Source organism: Protomyctophum parallelum, assembly GCF_964188405.1.
Source record: "Protomyctophum parallelum genome assembly, chromosome: 22".
NCBI classification, from domain to species: domain Eukaryota; kingdom Metazoa; phylum Chordata; class Actinopteri; order Myctophiformes; family Myctophidae; genus Protomyctophum; species Protomyctophum parallelum.
This window is the reverse complement of record NC_139714.1, coordinates 34,779,029-34,797,522: the sequence shown is the minus strand read 5'-3', so window position 1 is coordinate 34,797,522 and position 18,494 is coordinate 34,779,029. Positions and strand designations below refer to the sequence as shown.

General features: G+C 42.6%; 1 protein-coding gene across 1 annotated transcript; it reads right to left on the bottom strand.

The window, feature by feature from the left end:
* Positions 1-1,139: 1,139 nt before the first annotated feature.
* On the bottom strand, positions 1,140-17,650 carry slc37a3 (solute carrier family 37 member 3). Its single transcript, XM_083758241.1, has 15 exons — positions 17,593-17,650; positions 16,719-16,797; positions 15,897-16,173; positions 14,045-14,159; positions 11,367-11,459; positions 10,412-10,495; positions 9,838-9,983; positions 8,131-8,227; positions 7,491-7,575; positions 7,033-7,280; positions 6,055-6,196; positions 4,764-4,865; positions 2,862-3,061; positions 2,714-2,779; positions 1,140-2,088 (listed from the first exon to the last, which is right to left on the bottom strand). The coding sequence occupies exons 3-15, from the start codon at positions 15,974-15,976 to the stop codon at positions 1,996-1,998; spliced, it is 1,551 nt and encodes a 516-aa protein (XP_083614367.1). The 5' UTR covers positions 15,977-16,173; positions 16,719-16,797; positions 17,593-17,650; the 3' UTR covers positions 1,140-1,995.
* Positions 17,651-18,494: the final 844 nt, after the last annotated feature.

The window sequence follows — 18,494 nt, the reverse complement described above, 5'->3', positions numbered from 1 at the left end:
ACTAAGTGGTTCAAGAATCACTCGTGAGGGGCGACTGGTAATGTATGTTTAAAGTGCTCTAAACAAACAAAAGTCCAAAGACTTTGCAGCAATATGATGTAATTTCAAAAGCCAGACAGATTGGAGAGGATAGTACCCCTGAAAAAACAATAAAACATGCTTCTTAATTATTCAATTAATCGATTCAAAAGTAATCAATGAAATAATCACGAAGAACATAATCAATAGCATCCCTAATGAAGTCATTAAGGATCAAGTAATGTGCAACAGCATTCCATGGTTTGTCTTTATTAGGGCTAAAATATTATCCGTCATAAAATCTGTATTCACAGCCATTCCCCAACACTGGCACAGCTGGAAAGAAAACCTACCAACTTCTGCTTGTACAGTTTGAAAAATGTTGTGGTGCAAGACATTTTGAGAGGGACTGAAAAAGTCTCCTTGTTTTGGTATGTGTGCATCAGAGCTATTGAAGAGAGTTGCGCCATTCACGTCATCAGGCCAGGCCTCTCTCTCTCTCACTCACACACACACACACACACACACACACACACACACACACACACACACACACACACACACACACACACCCCACCCCCCCCCCCCCCACCCCCCAGTGACAGAGCCCTGAACCAGAAGTTTACGGAATGCACTGGTGTTTATGGGCATCTATTTGAGTTACATGAACCATGTGACCGGCGCCGTTTTCTGCCCCCTCAATGGCGCAACTCTCAATATAAGGAAGGCCCTTATGTGCATTAATCAATACACACGTAGTGTGTTTGTTCAGTTAAATAAGTAATCGTGCCCCATCTGTGTACTCAAATTGTAGTGCAACGAAAATATAAAAGTCAAACGATTTTGATCCAAATTAAGATGACACATGAAATAGCAGGCACACTGTGCCTATACATACCGGTATTTGCTTAAAGTTCTTGTTTCCAATTGTCTTCTGTGAAAGTGAAGAAGTCAGGGTTTTTTTTGGGGGGGCCGATATCGATCTTGCGTAAGGTGAAAATTGAATTGAATTGATTATTATAGGTCAAAACCCATGTCAAAACTGTTCCTATGTGTGTATGGGGAGGAAGGGGAGAATATTTAGGCCTGTCAAAGACGCAAAGTGATATTATACTATACTGTATATGTGATTGACTTTTATTCACTTAAATGGTATTAAACATTGGTTGCCAATCGCCGATCGAGTCATTTGGAGTGAAAATCAGCCGATTCATATCGCTGGGCAATCGATCGGAGCACCTCTATACACAAGATAAAAACAAACAAAGGCTTACAGTATATATAAATATGTATCCTAAAAATAAGACTACATGGATGACTTAATGAATGTTACAATTGGGATTTCCCTTTCAAGTAAAACCACATCTTAAAAAGTTGAATATTTACATCAATTGCACAAATACAACTATACATAATAATACATTCTGAGTTGACAGTGAAATAATCCACAGGCAGGTCCGAGTGAGAAGCTGCATCCTGGTCCTACAGTACAATGACTCAACCAGGAACTTTAAAAAAAACTCTAATCCAGGACGGGCGATTCTGCAACGCAGCTCAAACTAAGATACTGTGATGACCGCTTAAGACCGTGTATGAGTAGAACTATTATTTACAGTACATTTCACTTTTCCTCCATTGCTTCCTCAATCCACAGTCACGTGTAGAGAGAGCGCACAGTGGCCATTTCCTGTCTCTTGCTCAACCGCGCGCTGCATCCGTCGTTCACAATTACCTTCAAGTTAGGAGGAGACGACGTCGACAACCGCAGAATCCCAAAATCCAATGCTGTATAATTCATATGTAAAAACCTTTTCCTCTGTACAGATGGGATGCCACTAATCCACTATGCGAACAGACAGACCTTTCCCAAGTGTCTAAGCTTACCCTGGATGGCTGGACTTGTTCGTGGACGGGGAAAAAATTGAAAGACTGCCATGCCAGAATACTCCCCCACAAGAGCAGAAGGAACGTAGGCCTTCAGAGCTGGCGGAGGACAGCCCGCCTGTCTCTCCACAAGGCATGTAGCTCCTTGACGATCAGGGGACCGATGAACACCATGCTGCATCCCGTCTGTAGACACACACACACACACACACACGCGCACAATTAGATCGCTCTGATTTCATTGCCAGTTCAATCTGCAGTAGTGACATCAGGAGAGATTTACTTATCCACTGGAGATTTGTAAGAAGGCGGGGCTTTTCAGAGTAAAATCTGCCCTCATCTGCTTGGCACTCTAGCGCCCTTATTATGAAAAATTCCCTGGCAAAAGAAGTGCTAATTATGGCATCAAAATCAGTTTAACCACTTTAACCCTATATAATATACAGTACACCGTCTATTTGACAATAGGTGGGCCGCAGCCAGAGGCTACAGGTATTTGGGGTTCCAAATGGCAGGTTAGCATGAGCAGGTCTGTAACCCTGTACCCCGTTATGGAACAGGTTAGCATTAGCAGGTCTGTAACCCTGTACCCCGTTATGGTATCAGGTTAGCATTAGCAGGTCTGTAACCCTGTACCCCGTTATGGTATTATGGTAGGTTAGCATTAGCAGGGCTGTAACCCTGTACCCCGTTATGGTATTGGTTAGCATTAGCAGGTTAGCATTAGCAGGTCTGTAACCCTGTACCCTGTTATGGTATTGAAAGCAAAAAGTGCAGATAATGTAGGTGTACAGTAAACACAGTATCTTACCATGACGATGAAGAAGTAGAAGACACTGATCCAGCCCAGTTTGCTCTCGATCAGCGACACCAGGTACTGCAGGACAAGAACGTGTTATGGCATGCGCTCTAATGGCTTAGAGGGGTCCAAAATCTGAGCACGACTAGGTGTTTTGTACCTGGCCCCCTGCGGCTCCGAGGCTGCCAGTGCCGTCTATGATGCCCGTGACGGTGGCGAGGGCCTCGCGGCTGCCCCTCAGGGCGTCCTGTCTGCCCAGGTCAGCCGAGATGGCCGAGCTGATCATGTTGGACGGACCGCCGATGAAGAAGCCTGTGATGGCCAACAGAACGGCATTCACCACCTTGTCATTAGGAGAGTCTGAGAGAGAGAGAGAGGTTTGGATTGTCCATGAGAAAACATACTTAAAATGTCCCATAGACCAGTAGTTCTCAAAACTTTTTTTTAAGTGGGGACCCCCACAAAGTCATATTTGAACTGTGGACCCTCAACCCTGACAAGCTTTAAGTTGTAGAAGTTGAGGCATTACATTCCGTTTTACTCAGCCTATCTTACAAGCTCGCAATGCGAGGCTTGTGTACACCAGCTATTTCTGCGTCTAGATCAAACATTTTGCCTCTTTCTGATATTATTTGACAATTTGGCTAATGTTTCACATTGTTATAGTACAGTATAGTTTGCGGATTACTTTTGATCCAGTAATGGTCCCAAATCATGTGGGGACCCACAGATTGAGAACCACCATGGCATAGACACAAGTTTATATCAGTGGTCTCAGTTCCAGGGGGTCCCACTCCCTAGCAAAATGGGGCACAGTTTAATGTCACCATTATTTCACCCAATGAGTAAGAGTGCCCATTCAGATCATAGGTTTAACTCTCTCTCACCACTGCTGTAGAAATATTTTATACATCTAATCAAAACATTTTTTTATTACAAATGGGTGTCCGACCGTGGCCCAATGATACGTGTCAGTTTGAGGGTACTTGAAAATGTTTGAGAACCACTCGATGACAATTTGGATGTTTCAGTAAAACAAGTCTGTATTTACACCTGTAGTCCACCAGGGGTCATAAAATTCACCTCTGTTTTCATAGGGGGAACTAATGTCTTCAAAGTGGAAAAAGCACACCTCCCTGGCCACACCATTAATTTATTCTAGATAAACACTCTATTCAGTGGTGGTAGCTCACCACTCCTATATGCTAACACAGTGGAAACTCTAACATTATATTAATCAGACATACACAACATCTTCAGTTTAAATGGACGCGTAAGGGTCCATTTGGTTACATTTATACACTTTCAGAGATACGAATAAATTATATTAATACATTTTCTTTTGTTGATGGCATTATTGTGTTATTTTATGCTATGGTATGCTACCACAATGGAAACAAGTCCAGAGGACATTTTTGTGTTGTCCTTTTAGCAGGGTTTAGCAGGGTTCCCAAACATTTGTAACAATAGCAATCATACAGTGCAATAATGAGGCTCTTACACCCGTGTGTCATGACCGATGACCGACTCTAGAGAAGGTGTCAAATGACAAAAAGAGCAGATTTACAGCTTTTAGATCCATTCCTTTTGTCATGTGACGTCCTGTACACATAAAGCCAATTAAGCCACAGGAATTTCTCATAATGTTTGGCACAGGTAGGCAGGTCCGGAGGGACCGAAACGTTGCTTCACTAAATAAGACAATACTCATGTACCGAGCAGATACACCGTGTGCGGACGGGTGTACCTTATTGCTTTCATTGATGTCCACTGGCCTACGCACCTGTGCATACGCCTAATTTCTAGGTGTTGCGAAAGTTTTCTCCTACAATTTTATTATGAACAAATTCCCAAAGCATTTCATTTTGTTTCTCATATCATATTTCCAGGAATACCATGACAGTGGGAACCCTGTTTCAGCCTTATATCTGACTGTACCACATGCTGTTTACATTTTTGACTAATAAAAGTATTTATTACAAAATAAAGTGTGTAAGTGTGTGTGTGTGTGTGTGTGTGTGTGTGTGTGTGTGTGTGTGACTGTGTGTGTGTTCAGACTCACGGCTGTAGCCCACCAGGGAGCCCATGGCCAGCAGCAAACTGACCGCCAACACAGGCGCTCTCTTTCCCAAGCAGTCAGAGATCAGACCCTGCACTGTGCCTCCTGAGAGAGACGGGGACAAATGGAACGGCGTTAATATACTACGAGAAGTTCCCATTCAACTCCACTGTATTTGTAATGGGAAGCACAACAAGACACAGGTCTTGGTTGGTGGCAAAGCAAACAGACCAATGGACACAAGTGATTCAAGTCACTTGTGTCTAGTTGACTCCACCCAGCACAGGTGTGATCAATTAAATAAGTATACCCGTTTTCGATTTGCTGGGGCGGGGGAGTGAAAATGATCTGATATGATCTGTACAAGCTTACACTTTGTCACAATGAGCTTGTAAATCAGCTATTTCGGTATTTGCTAGAGTAAGTATATGTTATGGCTTAAGTGGTTAAGAAAAAGTCACTGCAGTCAGTTTTCACTATTCAAACCTAGTGTATATTGGACCACAGAGAACTCATTCTTCTAGGCACTGGGAGGCGAACTGGAACGGAATGCATTGAAGTCAAAGAGCATTGTGTATTTTTATTATTATGATCTTTGTCAGATAATCACTTCAATCACATGATCCTAACACGTGCATCCTATATAATTTTAATGAGGTATCTGTGCAACTGTGTGGACCGTCTTGGTCCATTCTGCTGCCCAGGCAAGAAATGTAGTCTTTGCTGCACATTGAAACAATGTGTGATGTCTTTTATCTCCAGATCCTTCTTGGACATAAGGTCTCACAATCACTCAAAGTTAGTGTTTGTTCATACGCTTTCCCATCTGTTTACATGAAGATTGAAAATGGGTGAAGCTGTCCTTTAAGTATACCCTAATACTTACTCTGATTACCATAATTGTGTGATGTTTACATTATCATAACTATATCCGAGGTGTAATGCCCTAATCGGGGTACGATGGGTATCATCAACGTGTACGACGTGAACACACTGTGTCGTCTTCAACCCATTCTGACCGGGCACCCATTTTGGTGTCAGCATCATGTTATGCTTTAGCTATTGAAAAATAGCAGATCTACAAGCTCATATCGCGCCACCGAGTGGCGCGATACGAGCTTGTAGGTCTGCTATTTTTGAAAAATCGAAGAACGACTGACATTTTTTTAGAATCTGATCTCCGGTCAGAATGGGTTAATCAGACCAGTGTGTGTGTCCAGTGGAAACCTCGTATGAATCTGATCTCAGGTCAGAATGGGTTAATACTAATCGGTGGGGCACGCTCGTCACTCACCGATGATCCCGCCCACGTCATACCAGATGGACAGCCGGTCAGCCTGGGCCTCCTTCCAGCCATAGTTGTTGCTCAGGTAGAACGGGAGCCAGAAGAAGAAGGAGTAATTCACCAGTTTCAGACAGGCGTAGGCCAGGGAATACTGCAGGAGGGGTCATACAGCATAGTCCAAACATCAATTCAACTCAGGGTTCAACTCATTAAACTCACATACGCCTGTCGAGGTTTAGCTCTTCTTTTTGTCTAAATGTGTTATTTATCTCACTTTTATTGTTTTATCTTACTGGAATTCTTTGTGGCCTGTGTATAAGATGCTATACAAATAAAACAATATTATAGTGATGACGTCACGAGTTAGAATTGTGTCCTGTGTCCAATGCGCGACTCTCCCCTAGCTGGAATGCATCTTAACCACTTTCAACCTGGTGTTCTTATATGTTCTTATATGTCGTACAGGCATCGTGACATGCCCAGACAACTAAGTGTCTTCAACATTTTTATTGACAATATCAGATATGCAAGCTCACAGTCACATGTCGTGTAGGTCGGCAATTTTCAAATAGCCGAAGTATACAAATATTGGTACATCTGGTACTGAATGAACTGAGGACTGAATGAGGGACACAAGATATTCTCGCTCCCTCAGGTCTGGTGGTGCAAACCTGCATGACGTCCCCAAGACCAATCACCGTACCTGGGGCGACAGAGCTTTTACCGTTGCTGCCCCAACCCTGTGGAATGATGAAACTACCTAAAACTCTGAGAGATGCCTAGTCTAAACCTTCAAAAACAAACCTCAAAGCCCACCTCTTCAATATTGCTTTCCATAGGCAACTCTTTCCACAGTTTTTATTGATTTTATCCCCCCTCAATAAAAGTAGTTTTATTTGTTGTCCCCCATGTAAAGTGTCTTTGGGTACTCAAAAAAGCGCTTTATGAGTTTAAGATATTATTATTAATAAGATAATGCAGACTCACGGGCAGGACGCCAGGCAGGCAGAAGGCCTGGCAGAAGCCGATGGCGGCAGGGGGCGGCGGATGGGGCGGCGTCTCGTCCTGTCCCTGGATGGAGTAGTAGCCTCCGTCACACACCTCCACCTCCTGCTCCCCCTCCCCCTCCCCCTCCCCCTCCCCCTCCTCCTCCTCCTCGTCACTCATCAGAGGCCGGTGGCTGTCCGTGTCCGTGTCCACCCGCCGCACACACGGCTCCTCCTCCAAACCCAGACCTGACAGAGAGACAAGAGAGCCATGTTCAATACACTCTGTGATTGATTGAATACTTTATTAGACAGAAATGTAAACATGTGTCCCGGATCGTAGCTTTAACAATAGGTTAGAATGAACCGTGAGACCAACACGCATTCAACGCGAGTCTCGCACACATTCAAACGCTGGGTACGGCAATAGATATCCAAGAAGCACGTTGGGACACTTACCAGCTTCCTTGGGGGAGGTGAGTAGACCAAAGAACACGACCACACCGCCAGCAAACTGCACCACAGACGTCACCAGGAAGGCATACTGAACACACACACACACACACACACACACACACACACACACACACACACACACACACACACACACACACACACACACACACATACACACTTTAGCCATCTACTCTTGTACTTCAGTACAAAGAATACAGGACTTTTACTTGCAAAAAAAAAAAAAAAAAAAAGAAGGTAGGGTTAATACAAACTTGATATTTGGCCCTGTTGAAGATCCCTGGGCTGGTCTATCAGGGGTTCTCAACCTGGGGTTCGCGAACCCTCGGGGGGGGGGGGGGGGGGGGGTGCCCGAAATTATTTATGGAGGGTCCCCAAATTATATATATATATATATATAAAAAAAGAAAATAACAAAAAAAAGAAAATAACTTTGATAATATCTGGTATCAGTATTTATTTATGATGTTTTTTCTCTATTATTAAGGTTATTGTAGCGGCTCATTTGTATTGGGGGTGGGAAGGGGGGGCGGGACGGGGGTCGCAAGACATGGCCAAAGCATTTCCGGGGGCCGCCCAGACAAAACCGTGTGTGTGTGTGTGTGTGTGTGTGTGTGTGTCTCACCTCGTATCCATACTTGAGCACACTGGATGCCAGGAAGGCTCCCAGGATGTTCCCCACAGAGGCACACGCGCTCCACAGCCCAAAGATGAAGCCTCGCCTAGAAGACCAAGTGGATATTGATTGTGTTCAGTGTTACCTAAATTACCTCTTACCATTCTTCAAAAGAGAAATCGTGCAATCATGTCATGATTTGTTGAAAAGGCACACATCACATTTTGGAACAGAATTCCTGACTCTTGCTATTAAAATCCCCAAATTATGTTTACAAGTCCTCCAATTGCCCAAAAAAGCACATTCTGTGACTCAGGCCCCTGAATGGTGCCTGTGTTTAGGCCGCAGACTGGCATGAATTGATATGATTCAGCGTGCGTGTGCATGTGCGTGTGTGGGGATGTGTGAGTGTGTGTGTGTGTATATGTATGTATGCGTGCGTGACTGTGTGTGTGTGTGTGTGTGTGTGTGTGTGTGTGTCCTAGTGTGTATTTCTAGATTATGGTCATCGTGATGACATGTTGTAAGGTCAGATGTTGGATAGATTATTTTTTTTTTTTTTTTAAGATATTTTTTTGCGGCTTACGCCTTTTATTGATTTTTTAAGGGATAGATAGTAGGCTGACAGGAAACGGGAGAGAGATGGGGGGATGACATGCGGTAAAGGCCGTGTCGGGTCCGGGAGTCGAACCCGCGGCACACCGCGACTGGATCACCAGTCCGGTGCCCAGACCGTTACGCCACGGCCTGGGCGTTGGATAGATTATTAACCTGCAATTTGGTAAACACATTAACACACACACCCAGTCCTTGCTCGCATACAGTATCTTTTTCTGCAATGTCAAGAGCATAAAGTGATTGTGGATAAGTACAGTACAAGCCCTTCTGAGATTAAAGGGAATGGTTGAAAGGCAAGGCCAAAATTCCCTTGAGTTTACAGAAGGCATTTACCATTATACAAAGTTCTCATCTACAGTATCTCACATGACATGAACTTGCTAAACTGAAGCAAACTCTCCACTCCCACGCTACCAAATCGTGTGTTAATTACATTATCAATTTTAAACACTAACCCTGGCATGCCGCATCAACATTTTGGGCAAACGTGAGGGCTTGTTCGTCCCTGAAACTCTTCCACAATCTTCGAATGGTTGCCGAGACTGTAACTCCGCATCGCAAACGTTGTGATAGACATTTGTGTCATTTATCTCCAAGAGAATACAATTTTAAATAAATCATTCAATTTCCATTTCTGCTAAGCTAGATAAGGTAACTAATTGGATCTCAGTAGGAAGCGGTTTTATGCGACTGCAAAGGCCAGGACATCCATCCGCGGAAGGAAGTGTTTGAAAATTGTGAGAGACAACAACTCTGTCTTGAGAGACTATGAGCTTGTACATTTTCGCTATATTCGTAAGACAATGTATATTGTTGCTGTCGAGCTACCTTTTTTTTAACCAATTTTGGACGGGAACCCCTTTTGGTGTTTTAAACATTATGTTATAATTTAGCTATTGAAAAATAGCAGATCTACAAGCTCTGTCTGCTATTTTTTTTAAATCGTGAAAATATTTATTTCAGAAAACTGGAGGATTTAGAAGATGTTTTTTAAATTTCGACGTCAGGCTTAATGGGTTAAGGCCCTACTCCTACTTACTACATACTACAGCATCACACATACGCATCAAAGTAGCAGATCAGACGTCCCAGACTCACCCGGACTTGCCGAACCAGTTGCCCATGACAGCCACCACGCACGGCCACACGGCTGACTGCAGCAGGCCGTTGAGCACCCACAGGCCACAGTAAAGGTAGATGTTGTAGACATGGAGCCATTCTGTCAGGGTCCCGAACACAAACTCCTGCAAAGACACCCAGAAAGATGATGTTTATCTTTATTATCCCATTAAGACTTGAGGTCGATTCTACAAATGCCTTCTAAATCAGTAGTTCTCAAACCCTTTCGTGCCAAAGGACCCCCAAATTGATGGGGCTCCCAGAGACGTAATCGTACAAAATGGGGGTCCGTGGCCTAATATTTTAATAAGGCACTAACACAAGTCGAACTTTAAATCAAAATGTTGATTACATTATTTGAAAACGTTGCGACCATGACATTGCAACTTGAAGGAAGTGGAAATGTTTCAAATTCACGCACAAATTATTCCACGCCTTGTTATAATTATGCGAAAAACCATCCGTTTGGTCACCTTTCCTGGACAAACAGAGGTTACAATATAGGTTGTGTGTGTGTGTGTGTGTGTGTGTGCGTGCGTGTACAGTAACTCACAACCACAGCAGAGCCACACAGGCCGATGCATAGCACATAGCGCAGGTTCAGTCGGTCCCCGATTACACCACTTATGTACAGACCCTGTGACATCAAGGACAAGCACACACATGGAGAAGGAAAACATGAAGACCAGTGGTTTTCAACCCTTTTCATATCTAGTACCATTATGTATTCGACTTTTGACGCATGATGAGATTGAGCCTCTCAGACCCATGAAAGACTTATCAAGAATATCTTGTTGTCGTTGGATAAGATTTTGTCCACATTGCCAATATGCTGTATTAATGTGGCACCATTTGGAGAGATAACAGGTAAACGTTGATTAATTAATTAATTTACATTCTCTAGCCTAATTGTGTAGACTTCTTGTAAATTAAGTAATTCAGGTATTTAACTAAAATTTTAACTCTTGAGAGAGTAAAATGAAACCAAATGGCGCCAGGGTCCAAAAGGGTCCATTTTGGTTTCAATTTACGCTCTCAAGAGTTAAAGATCTAAAACGGTCTATTTGGTTGGAAAAGTACTACACTGTGGTCGGCTGGGTTTTTTATGCGTATGCCGTGATACTGATTTTGAGTGAGACGCAATGAAGATATGTATCAATGCCGGGATATAACTGGCTTTCGATGGAGACGTAATAAAGATAGGTTTCAGATTACATACATGTATACAGAGAGACACCGGACAAACCACATTACTTGCACGCTCTGCTTGCGCAAGTAATAACATGCATTTCCAACGTGCATCGTTCCAGGCCAGTGCTTAACAGGCACCGCTCTAGTGAACTAAAAGCAAGGTTAGTACATTTACCAAAAACTAACAAAATAATTAAAACTACTACTATGTGAGGACAAAAAAAGGTGACCCTACACATGAGAACTCTACTGCCCCAGTAGCTACTTGTTGAGTAGCGGTACATGTACATGTATGTTGACATTCAGTGCTCACTCACCACAGCATATGAGAAGAGGAATATGGTGTCCAGGACTCCCAGGAATAGTGTGGCCTCCTCTTCATCTTTAAACAGACGGTTGTCCTCCCATGTCTGGGACACACACAAAATCAGAATAACCATTTAACCGAGCATAGTCTTTCTCGAGGCAGACTGTTACCCCCCACGCTTCCGTCTCGTCTTTGCAGTCACGACATGTACATTACCTACTGTAAATCAAACCATTCAACGCAAAAATAGCTTGGTGCTTAGTAGAAAATGTAATTTAAATATATATTTTAATTTAAAGATAATGTTAATATATGTTTTCATGAACGGAAATGACGGAAAGATGACAGCTTCCGTTCTTAGCTTTCGGGAGGTTTAGTTCCATACTATACATAGCAATCGTGGAATACAATCCATGCGAGACTAAACTGAGCAGTTAACTGCATTATTCAGATGCTGTGCTTATTAACCATTTTCAACCTGGATGCATGTCATTATACGTGAAAATTGTTTGGCTATCTCCGGACAACATCGTCACTTGACCAATTATAAAATAGGGCTTTATTGTTTTGATTTAGCCTAATTAAAGCTGAAAAACGTGAATTTACTACCCAAAACATTAACCTACAGTGCCTACATTTCTGCTCGGGCAAAGACAGAAAGCCTGTGTGGGCAGTTGTGGTTACTTTGAAGAACGTCATGCACCTACCCAGTAGTAAAGATCCTACCCAACAAACTACAGGAGGATCCAAATGACTCAATAGAAGAGGGACATACCATACAACAACCACTCTAGACTCTACCAACCACTATAGAGGGTATGCGCGTGACATCATCATACCCGGAGGTTATGTGGGAATGCCTACTGAGTGGGGAAAAACGGGATCCGATGGTATTTCCGACAGAGCATTAGTCCGACATGCAGGAACAACTGTCGGACTAGCGTTCGAACATGCGCTGCTCCCGTGCTTGCATTAATGGCTAGGTTAAGACTAAGTACTGCACCCCAAAAAACTACTTTCTGGCCTTCACAGCCCCTACATCCAAACAGAAAAGTCCTATCTGATTGTATTAAACGACGTTAAAGGACAACTTTATTTTTTTTTCAACCAAGGTTCATGTTTTAGGTTGTTATTAGAGAAAGTAAAAGATGAGTGTTCTTTTTTTTCCATTTGCTGCTTTCTTTCGTTTTAGGGATTTTAGCTGTTTTGTACAGGGGGGTGGGGGTATTCGAGCATGGGGCTAAATGGAGATTTTTTTATTTTTTATTTACTATAGTCCTAACAAACCCCAGGAAATTACATTTGGCCACAAATAAATCACAGGATCTACTAAATGTGAAGGTAGCCTACTGGGGGGAAGCCACACTGTGTGTCATAGGCTCAATGTCAGTTTGACACATTCAGTAGATCTTGTGATGTTTTGTGGCCAGATGAAATTTCCAGGGGTTTATTGGGGCTATAGTAAATAATTAAAAAAGAAATCGCTATAAAATGTTGTAAAAAAATACATATTTAGCCCCATGCTCGAATGCCCCCGCCCCCCTGTCAAAAACAGCTAAAATCCCTAAAACGAAAGAAAGCAGCAAATGAAAAAAAAAAAAACCTAAAACATGAACCTTGGTTGAAAAAAACTAAAGTTGTCCTTTAAACTCACTTTGCCATTGACTTTATGCATGCACATACCCTCTATAGTCTACGGTACATTCCATGGATCTCTGCATATTGACAGACCATGTTGCTACAACTGATAGGCTCCATTATATTCTGAACCACTTCCGTCAGTACAATACTGAGTAACAACACAACACAAAAGGAGAGGGGAGACTATCTAACAGTGGTCTATTGTGATTGCACCCACAGATGACCTCTTACACAGGGTGGGGGGAGTGTAACCTGCTCTGTCTTTGGAGTGCAAATATTATAATTTTTGCCAGTGGAACAATTCCACTGGAATGGAGGTGACCTTCTCTTGTCCTACTCGCGCTGCGTTGCATATAAGCGTTTAGGTTCTAAACACAATTGGGAGTGTACCTATGTTCCCCACCATGCAAAAAAGGTTCTTTGTTCCCCACTTAGAATAAACCTAAACCAGAAACCCAATAGTAATTCTAGTAAGACTTAGTGTTACTTTTAGCAGCAAATTCTGATTTAAGCTCAGTCTTTGAACAATCCATTGAACTTTAGATCTGCCTAGGCTACTTAAACTATCTAGTTTTAGCCAACTAAAAATTAACACTGGCATAAAAAAAATAAACATTCTTTGTTCTGTACTTTATACAATTGTATAGTACAAAACACTGAAGTCCTTAAACCAGAAAGCTAACCCTAAACCCTAAGGTAAGTGGGGAACATAGAACCTGGGGAACATAGGGATGACCCCCTTATGGGAAACACTTTTTAAACGTGTCAGTGTTTAGATTATAAACAGAAGAACATGTTTAATCGCCAGTAACACATTTTAAACACATAAATGTGTTTAGTTTTTACAATCAAAAGTCATATATACGTGTTTAGAACACTAGGTGATCTTGTGAGGTGTTTGAGGTGACTCGTGTTCTAGTGTATTTTATATCCATAAATAAACATTTGGCATTAAATTACTACACACTGGTGTTTAGGTTTTAAACACGTCACGTGTTCCAGGGATTTACAGTGATAATGTACAGATGATAATGGCCAATACGTCACCTCTCCCGGAGAGAAGGGGGGCGCGCTGGCATTGTGGCCGGACGGGGTCCACTGAGCCGAGATGCTCACTTTCACATTACTGAACGTCTTCCTGGACGCGTGCAGCAGCACATAGCTAGAGAGAGAGAGAGAGAGAGAGAGAAGAGAGAGAGAGAGAGAAGAGAGAGAGAGGAGAGAGAGAGGAGAGAGAGAGAGAGAGAGAGGAGAGAGAAGAGAGAGAGAGAGAAGAGAGAAGAGAGAGAGAGAATGAGAGAGGAGAGAGAGAATGAGAGAGAGAGAGAGAGAGAGAGAGAGAGGAGAGAGAGAGGAGAGAGAGAGAGAGAGAGAGAGAGAGAGGAGAGAGAGAGACAGTATCTTAGCAAAGCAACAACGTGGTAGCCTGCATGGCACAGTACCGTAAAATTGTGGGCGGGAACCCTATTTGTAACTATACCTTGCAAGACGGGAACACATTTTGGTACAGTGTGCGGTACAGTACACAGTACATAGCAATATAATTGTTTTTATTTAGAATCTGTGATATAAAAAATTAAACAATATGATTTTGCACAGTGTATTCTATATATAGATGAGCAGTGTTTGTTTTTTTCCACAACTCGGAGGGGGTACAAATGGCACCAAATGTGGATTTACTGTGTAGTCGTCAAACAATGTGACACACTTTTGTTTAGGTAGACGCCTTTGTATTAATCACTGATTGTCATTATAGATCTGCAGTGAGCTCAAACGTATTACACAATAGCACAGTCATTCAGTACATACATACTCTATTCTAACTTCTGCATACTCGCATAATAGTAGCTCGATGTAGTGTTTGAATGCTACGCATGCATTGCGGTGTAGGTTTACGGTGTGGGGGTAAAGTTGAGCTGAGGTTATTCACTGTAAAAGGCAGTGAGAGGCTGTCTTGTCGTGTGACAGACTGGACAAAGTGGTTCTCAAAGTTGTTTTCTTTTCAGCCTCCGTCTACTCAGTCGGCAGTGTAAAAGCGGCAGGCCCAAAAGAACCAAGGGAGATTAGGAGAAGAAACACAGTAATACCGCAAAATCCTGAGCCAATCATTTTAACTCTGAGGGGTCTTGGCAGTGGTAACTGCAGTTCTGAAACGAGTCCATGGGTCTCAAAGAGACTAGTCTATTTTGGCAACAATTGTAGGTTGGAGAAAGAAATACCCCCAATCTAAATACTTCGTTGTACAACAGTGTGGCACACAAATAGCGATCTACAAGCTCACAGCGTGTCACATAATATGCAACACGTTGTGAGCTTGTAGATCGGCTATTTTTGCTATTTCTTGAACGATTTGAAAAATATACAGTATATATATTATTGATAATTGTATTACCCCTAGATCTGATATTTTTTAATTTTACACTATTGCGTGGTGCGCCACCAAGTACAAATCAGACTTTAGGCCTAGAAGGATTAGAGGGGTCTGGTTGGCTGGAAGTGGTCAAAAACCGCCACGTTGGGGTTTTGTGTCCAGTGTGAGTGTACCTTACAGTCTCTTAAAGGCACAGCTGCACACCTCACTTTACATTTCTTATCTAGACTTATCCTGATAAGTACGTTTGAAATGGGCTCACACTTTGGATATTTAAAACTACTGTGCAGTCAAACATTAACTCACCACTGGCTACACAGTAAAATCCTCATGTTCTGTATACCGAGTGTGTTGTAAATAAAATGCTTTCTTGTAAATTAGAAAGCATTTTATTCAGCCTAAAACTGGAGGTCTAGAACTTGGGGCCATGTGATCAGTGACATCACGAAGATGTATTATATATACAGAATAGTACACGAGGCCCACCCATCTGCGAAGAGGCGGGGAAGCGTTGCGGAACTAGATTACCTAAAGAAGGTGAGGAGGAAGGCTGCGAGGTGATGATGGGTGTACTGCGACAGGTAGCCACAGCACGAGGAGGGAGGCATCACAGGGTCAGCTGGCTGGGAGGAGGACGGAGGATGGAGAAGGGGGGAGAGGGGGGGAGGGGGAGGTGGAGCAGGTGTGACCTCAGGGAACAGCCACGGGAGGAGGAGGAGGAGGAGGAGGGGATCAGCTAAGGTGGTCCACAATGCCGGCTAGGAGGATGCACTGGCCTACATCCACACACACACAACAGCTTTGTCTGTGAATGAAATGAAAACGCCGACCAGAGTTCATGTTTAGATACCCTGGTAGAAGTCTGAATGAAGACGTTTAATGAGTCACGAGTAAAAGAGAACATTTTTCTTACGTTTATTGATAGAGAGGTGTATTTTTAAACATTATTCAGACATACAAAAGGGAAGTCGAACTAAACTCAACAAGCTCACAACACGTGACATTGCATCGCATCGTGAGCTTGGATTCGGCTAGTTTCACCGTTTTTGGAATAGGGCTTAAGAGTTTAATATGGGTCCCAGGGAGACACCAAATTAATCTTTTGGGTCTCGAGCTGAAACGGTCTGGGAACCTAGGGAACAACGCTTTCAGGCTGCCTGGAACTAGTACAAGTAGTTGGAGATGTTGCTATGGTGGAATGCTGTATGCTGAAGCCTAAATATATTGCCCATTTACTAGCTCACAACATGACATGATGTGATGTGTATTTTTTTGCTATTTGTCATACAATTATCAGTATCAAGTATCGGGTTTAAGTTAAGCGTAGTAAAATCCTAGTCATCTAACTACCTCTGGTGCACCTTTGGATGAGGTAAGACGAGGTGTCACCGTGTCACCATAAGATGGGTATTTCGACCAGCCCTCCGCCCTGAAATACCCAAAACCCACATAGAAAGGGAAAGGGAGATTAGTTACAGACTGGGTGTTGTTATTTGGGTTATCAAGTGGTCCAACCATTTGCATCAGTAAATATTTACTGAAATGACAGTTCTGAATCTGATGGACTGTACTGTACCTATATAGACTATAAAAATCCAGATCATATCTGATGAAGGCATGTTGACATACTGCTGTGTATGCCTTGAATCACAAGACAGCCATCTACAATAGACTATATGACAGTCATGCTTCAGGGTTATGTCTGATTTGAATGTAGCCCGACAAGTCAGAATGCAGGACCAAAATGTAAACAAGCCCTTATAGTTTTATTTTCTTTTTCTGTTAGCATCAATGTACACACGTACCAGTACCACTGTATTATTTGCAAACTGTAATAGGCCTAAATATTCAAAAAAAAAAAAAAAAAAAAAAAGCAAACCAGTTGAACATGCTGGTGTCCCAGAATCACCCATATTCCGTTTGTTGATCAGATTTGCTTTAATACCAGTCCGAGACTGTTGGTGGATCTGAGCCATATTACATATTTTCTAAACATGTAAGGAAATAAACAGAGCCCGTGGCAATATCAGCAGCTATATTTACAGTTTTCTTGAAGACGTGTATCTTTTTGTGCCATATGGGCCATACTAGAAAATATTTTAATAATACCTCACTCTGCTCATTTAACACTAATGTAACAGACGAGCATAGAGCCAACGCGTACAATTAAGACATAATAATAATAAAAATGATACAAATATAGCAGTAGAGTTGTAAATCTTACCTTATGTTGTGTTTGTTGTAGCGTTGAGCCGCTTTGACTGTCACTGTGTGACTGTGTGTTTACTGTTGCAACAGCAGGATGCTGATAGGAAGGCTCTGCATCCAATAGCCTGGAGGGACAAGCGTGCTTGTGATTGGCTGGTTTGCACTACCAACGGAGACTACATAAATGTATTGTCTGTTAGTCAAATCGTCTTTCCAAGTGGGGTCACTCGCGATATAGCCATAGCGGTTAACTCGGGTTAATGCTTTAGTTTTATAAGTCTATTGATCTTTACGTAAAACAGCCCAAATAAATCTCTGTTGTCTCCACGCGTCCGCAGTTGCCTGACAACACCGGCACTCCAGGATATGGGATACTACTACTGTGCGTCGCCGTTAGCTAATGGTGTGTTACCGCCACCAACTGGCCAGAGGTGGAACAACAGACACGTTGAAGGTAAAACATTTCCTGGCTCCAGCCCTGAATGTCAGGCTAGGTAAAACATGATTGATTGATTGATTGATTGATTGATTGATTGATTGATTGATTGATTGATTGATTGAAAACGAAAGCAAAGTCAATACACACTAACCATGATAAAGCATTCATTGAGACGTGTTTACCACAGGGTCCACAGCTTAAATACATACAACCATGTTAATTTGCCGAGGGCAGCTTTTGAACGCTGCTCTCAGGACAGCTTAAATACATACAACCAAGGTTGAGAATTACTGTCATAATCTGTGCTGTGTAGGCCGGGTAGAGAGGGAAACAAAAGACTGGCTCTACGCCAGGGCTTTTCAACAGGTGGTCTGTGGACCACTGGTGGTCCCTGGAAGTATTGCATGTGGTCCCTGACCATTCACAGTAATGTATAGGATTTGTTGATTTAAAATAAATGTCATTCCACTAGTTGAGAA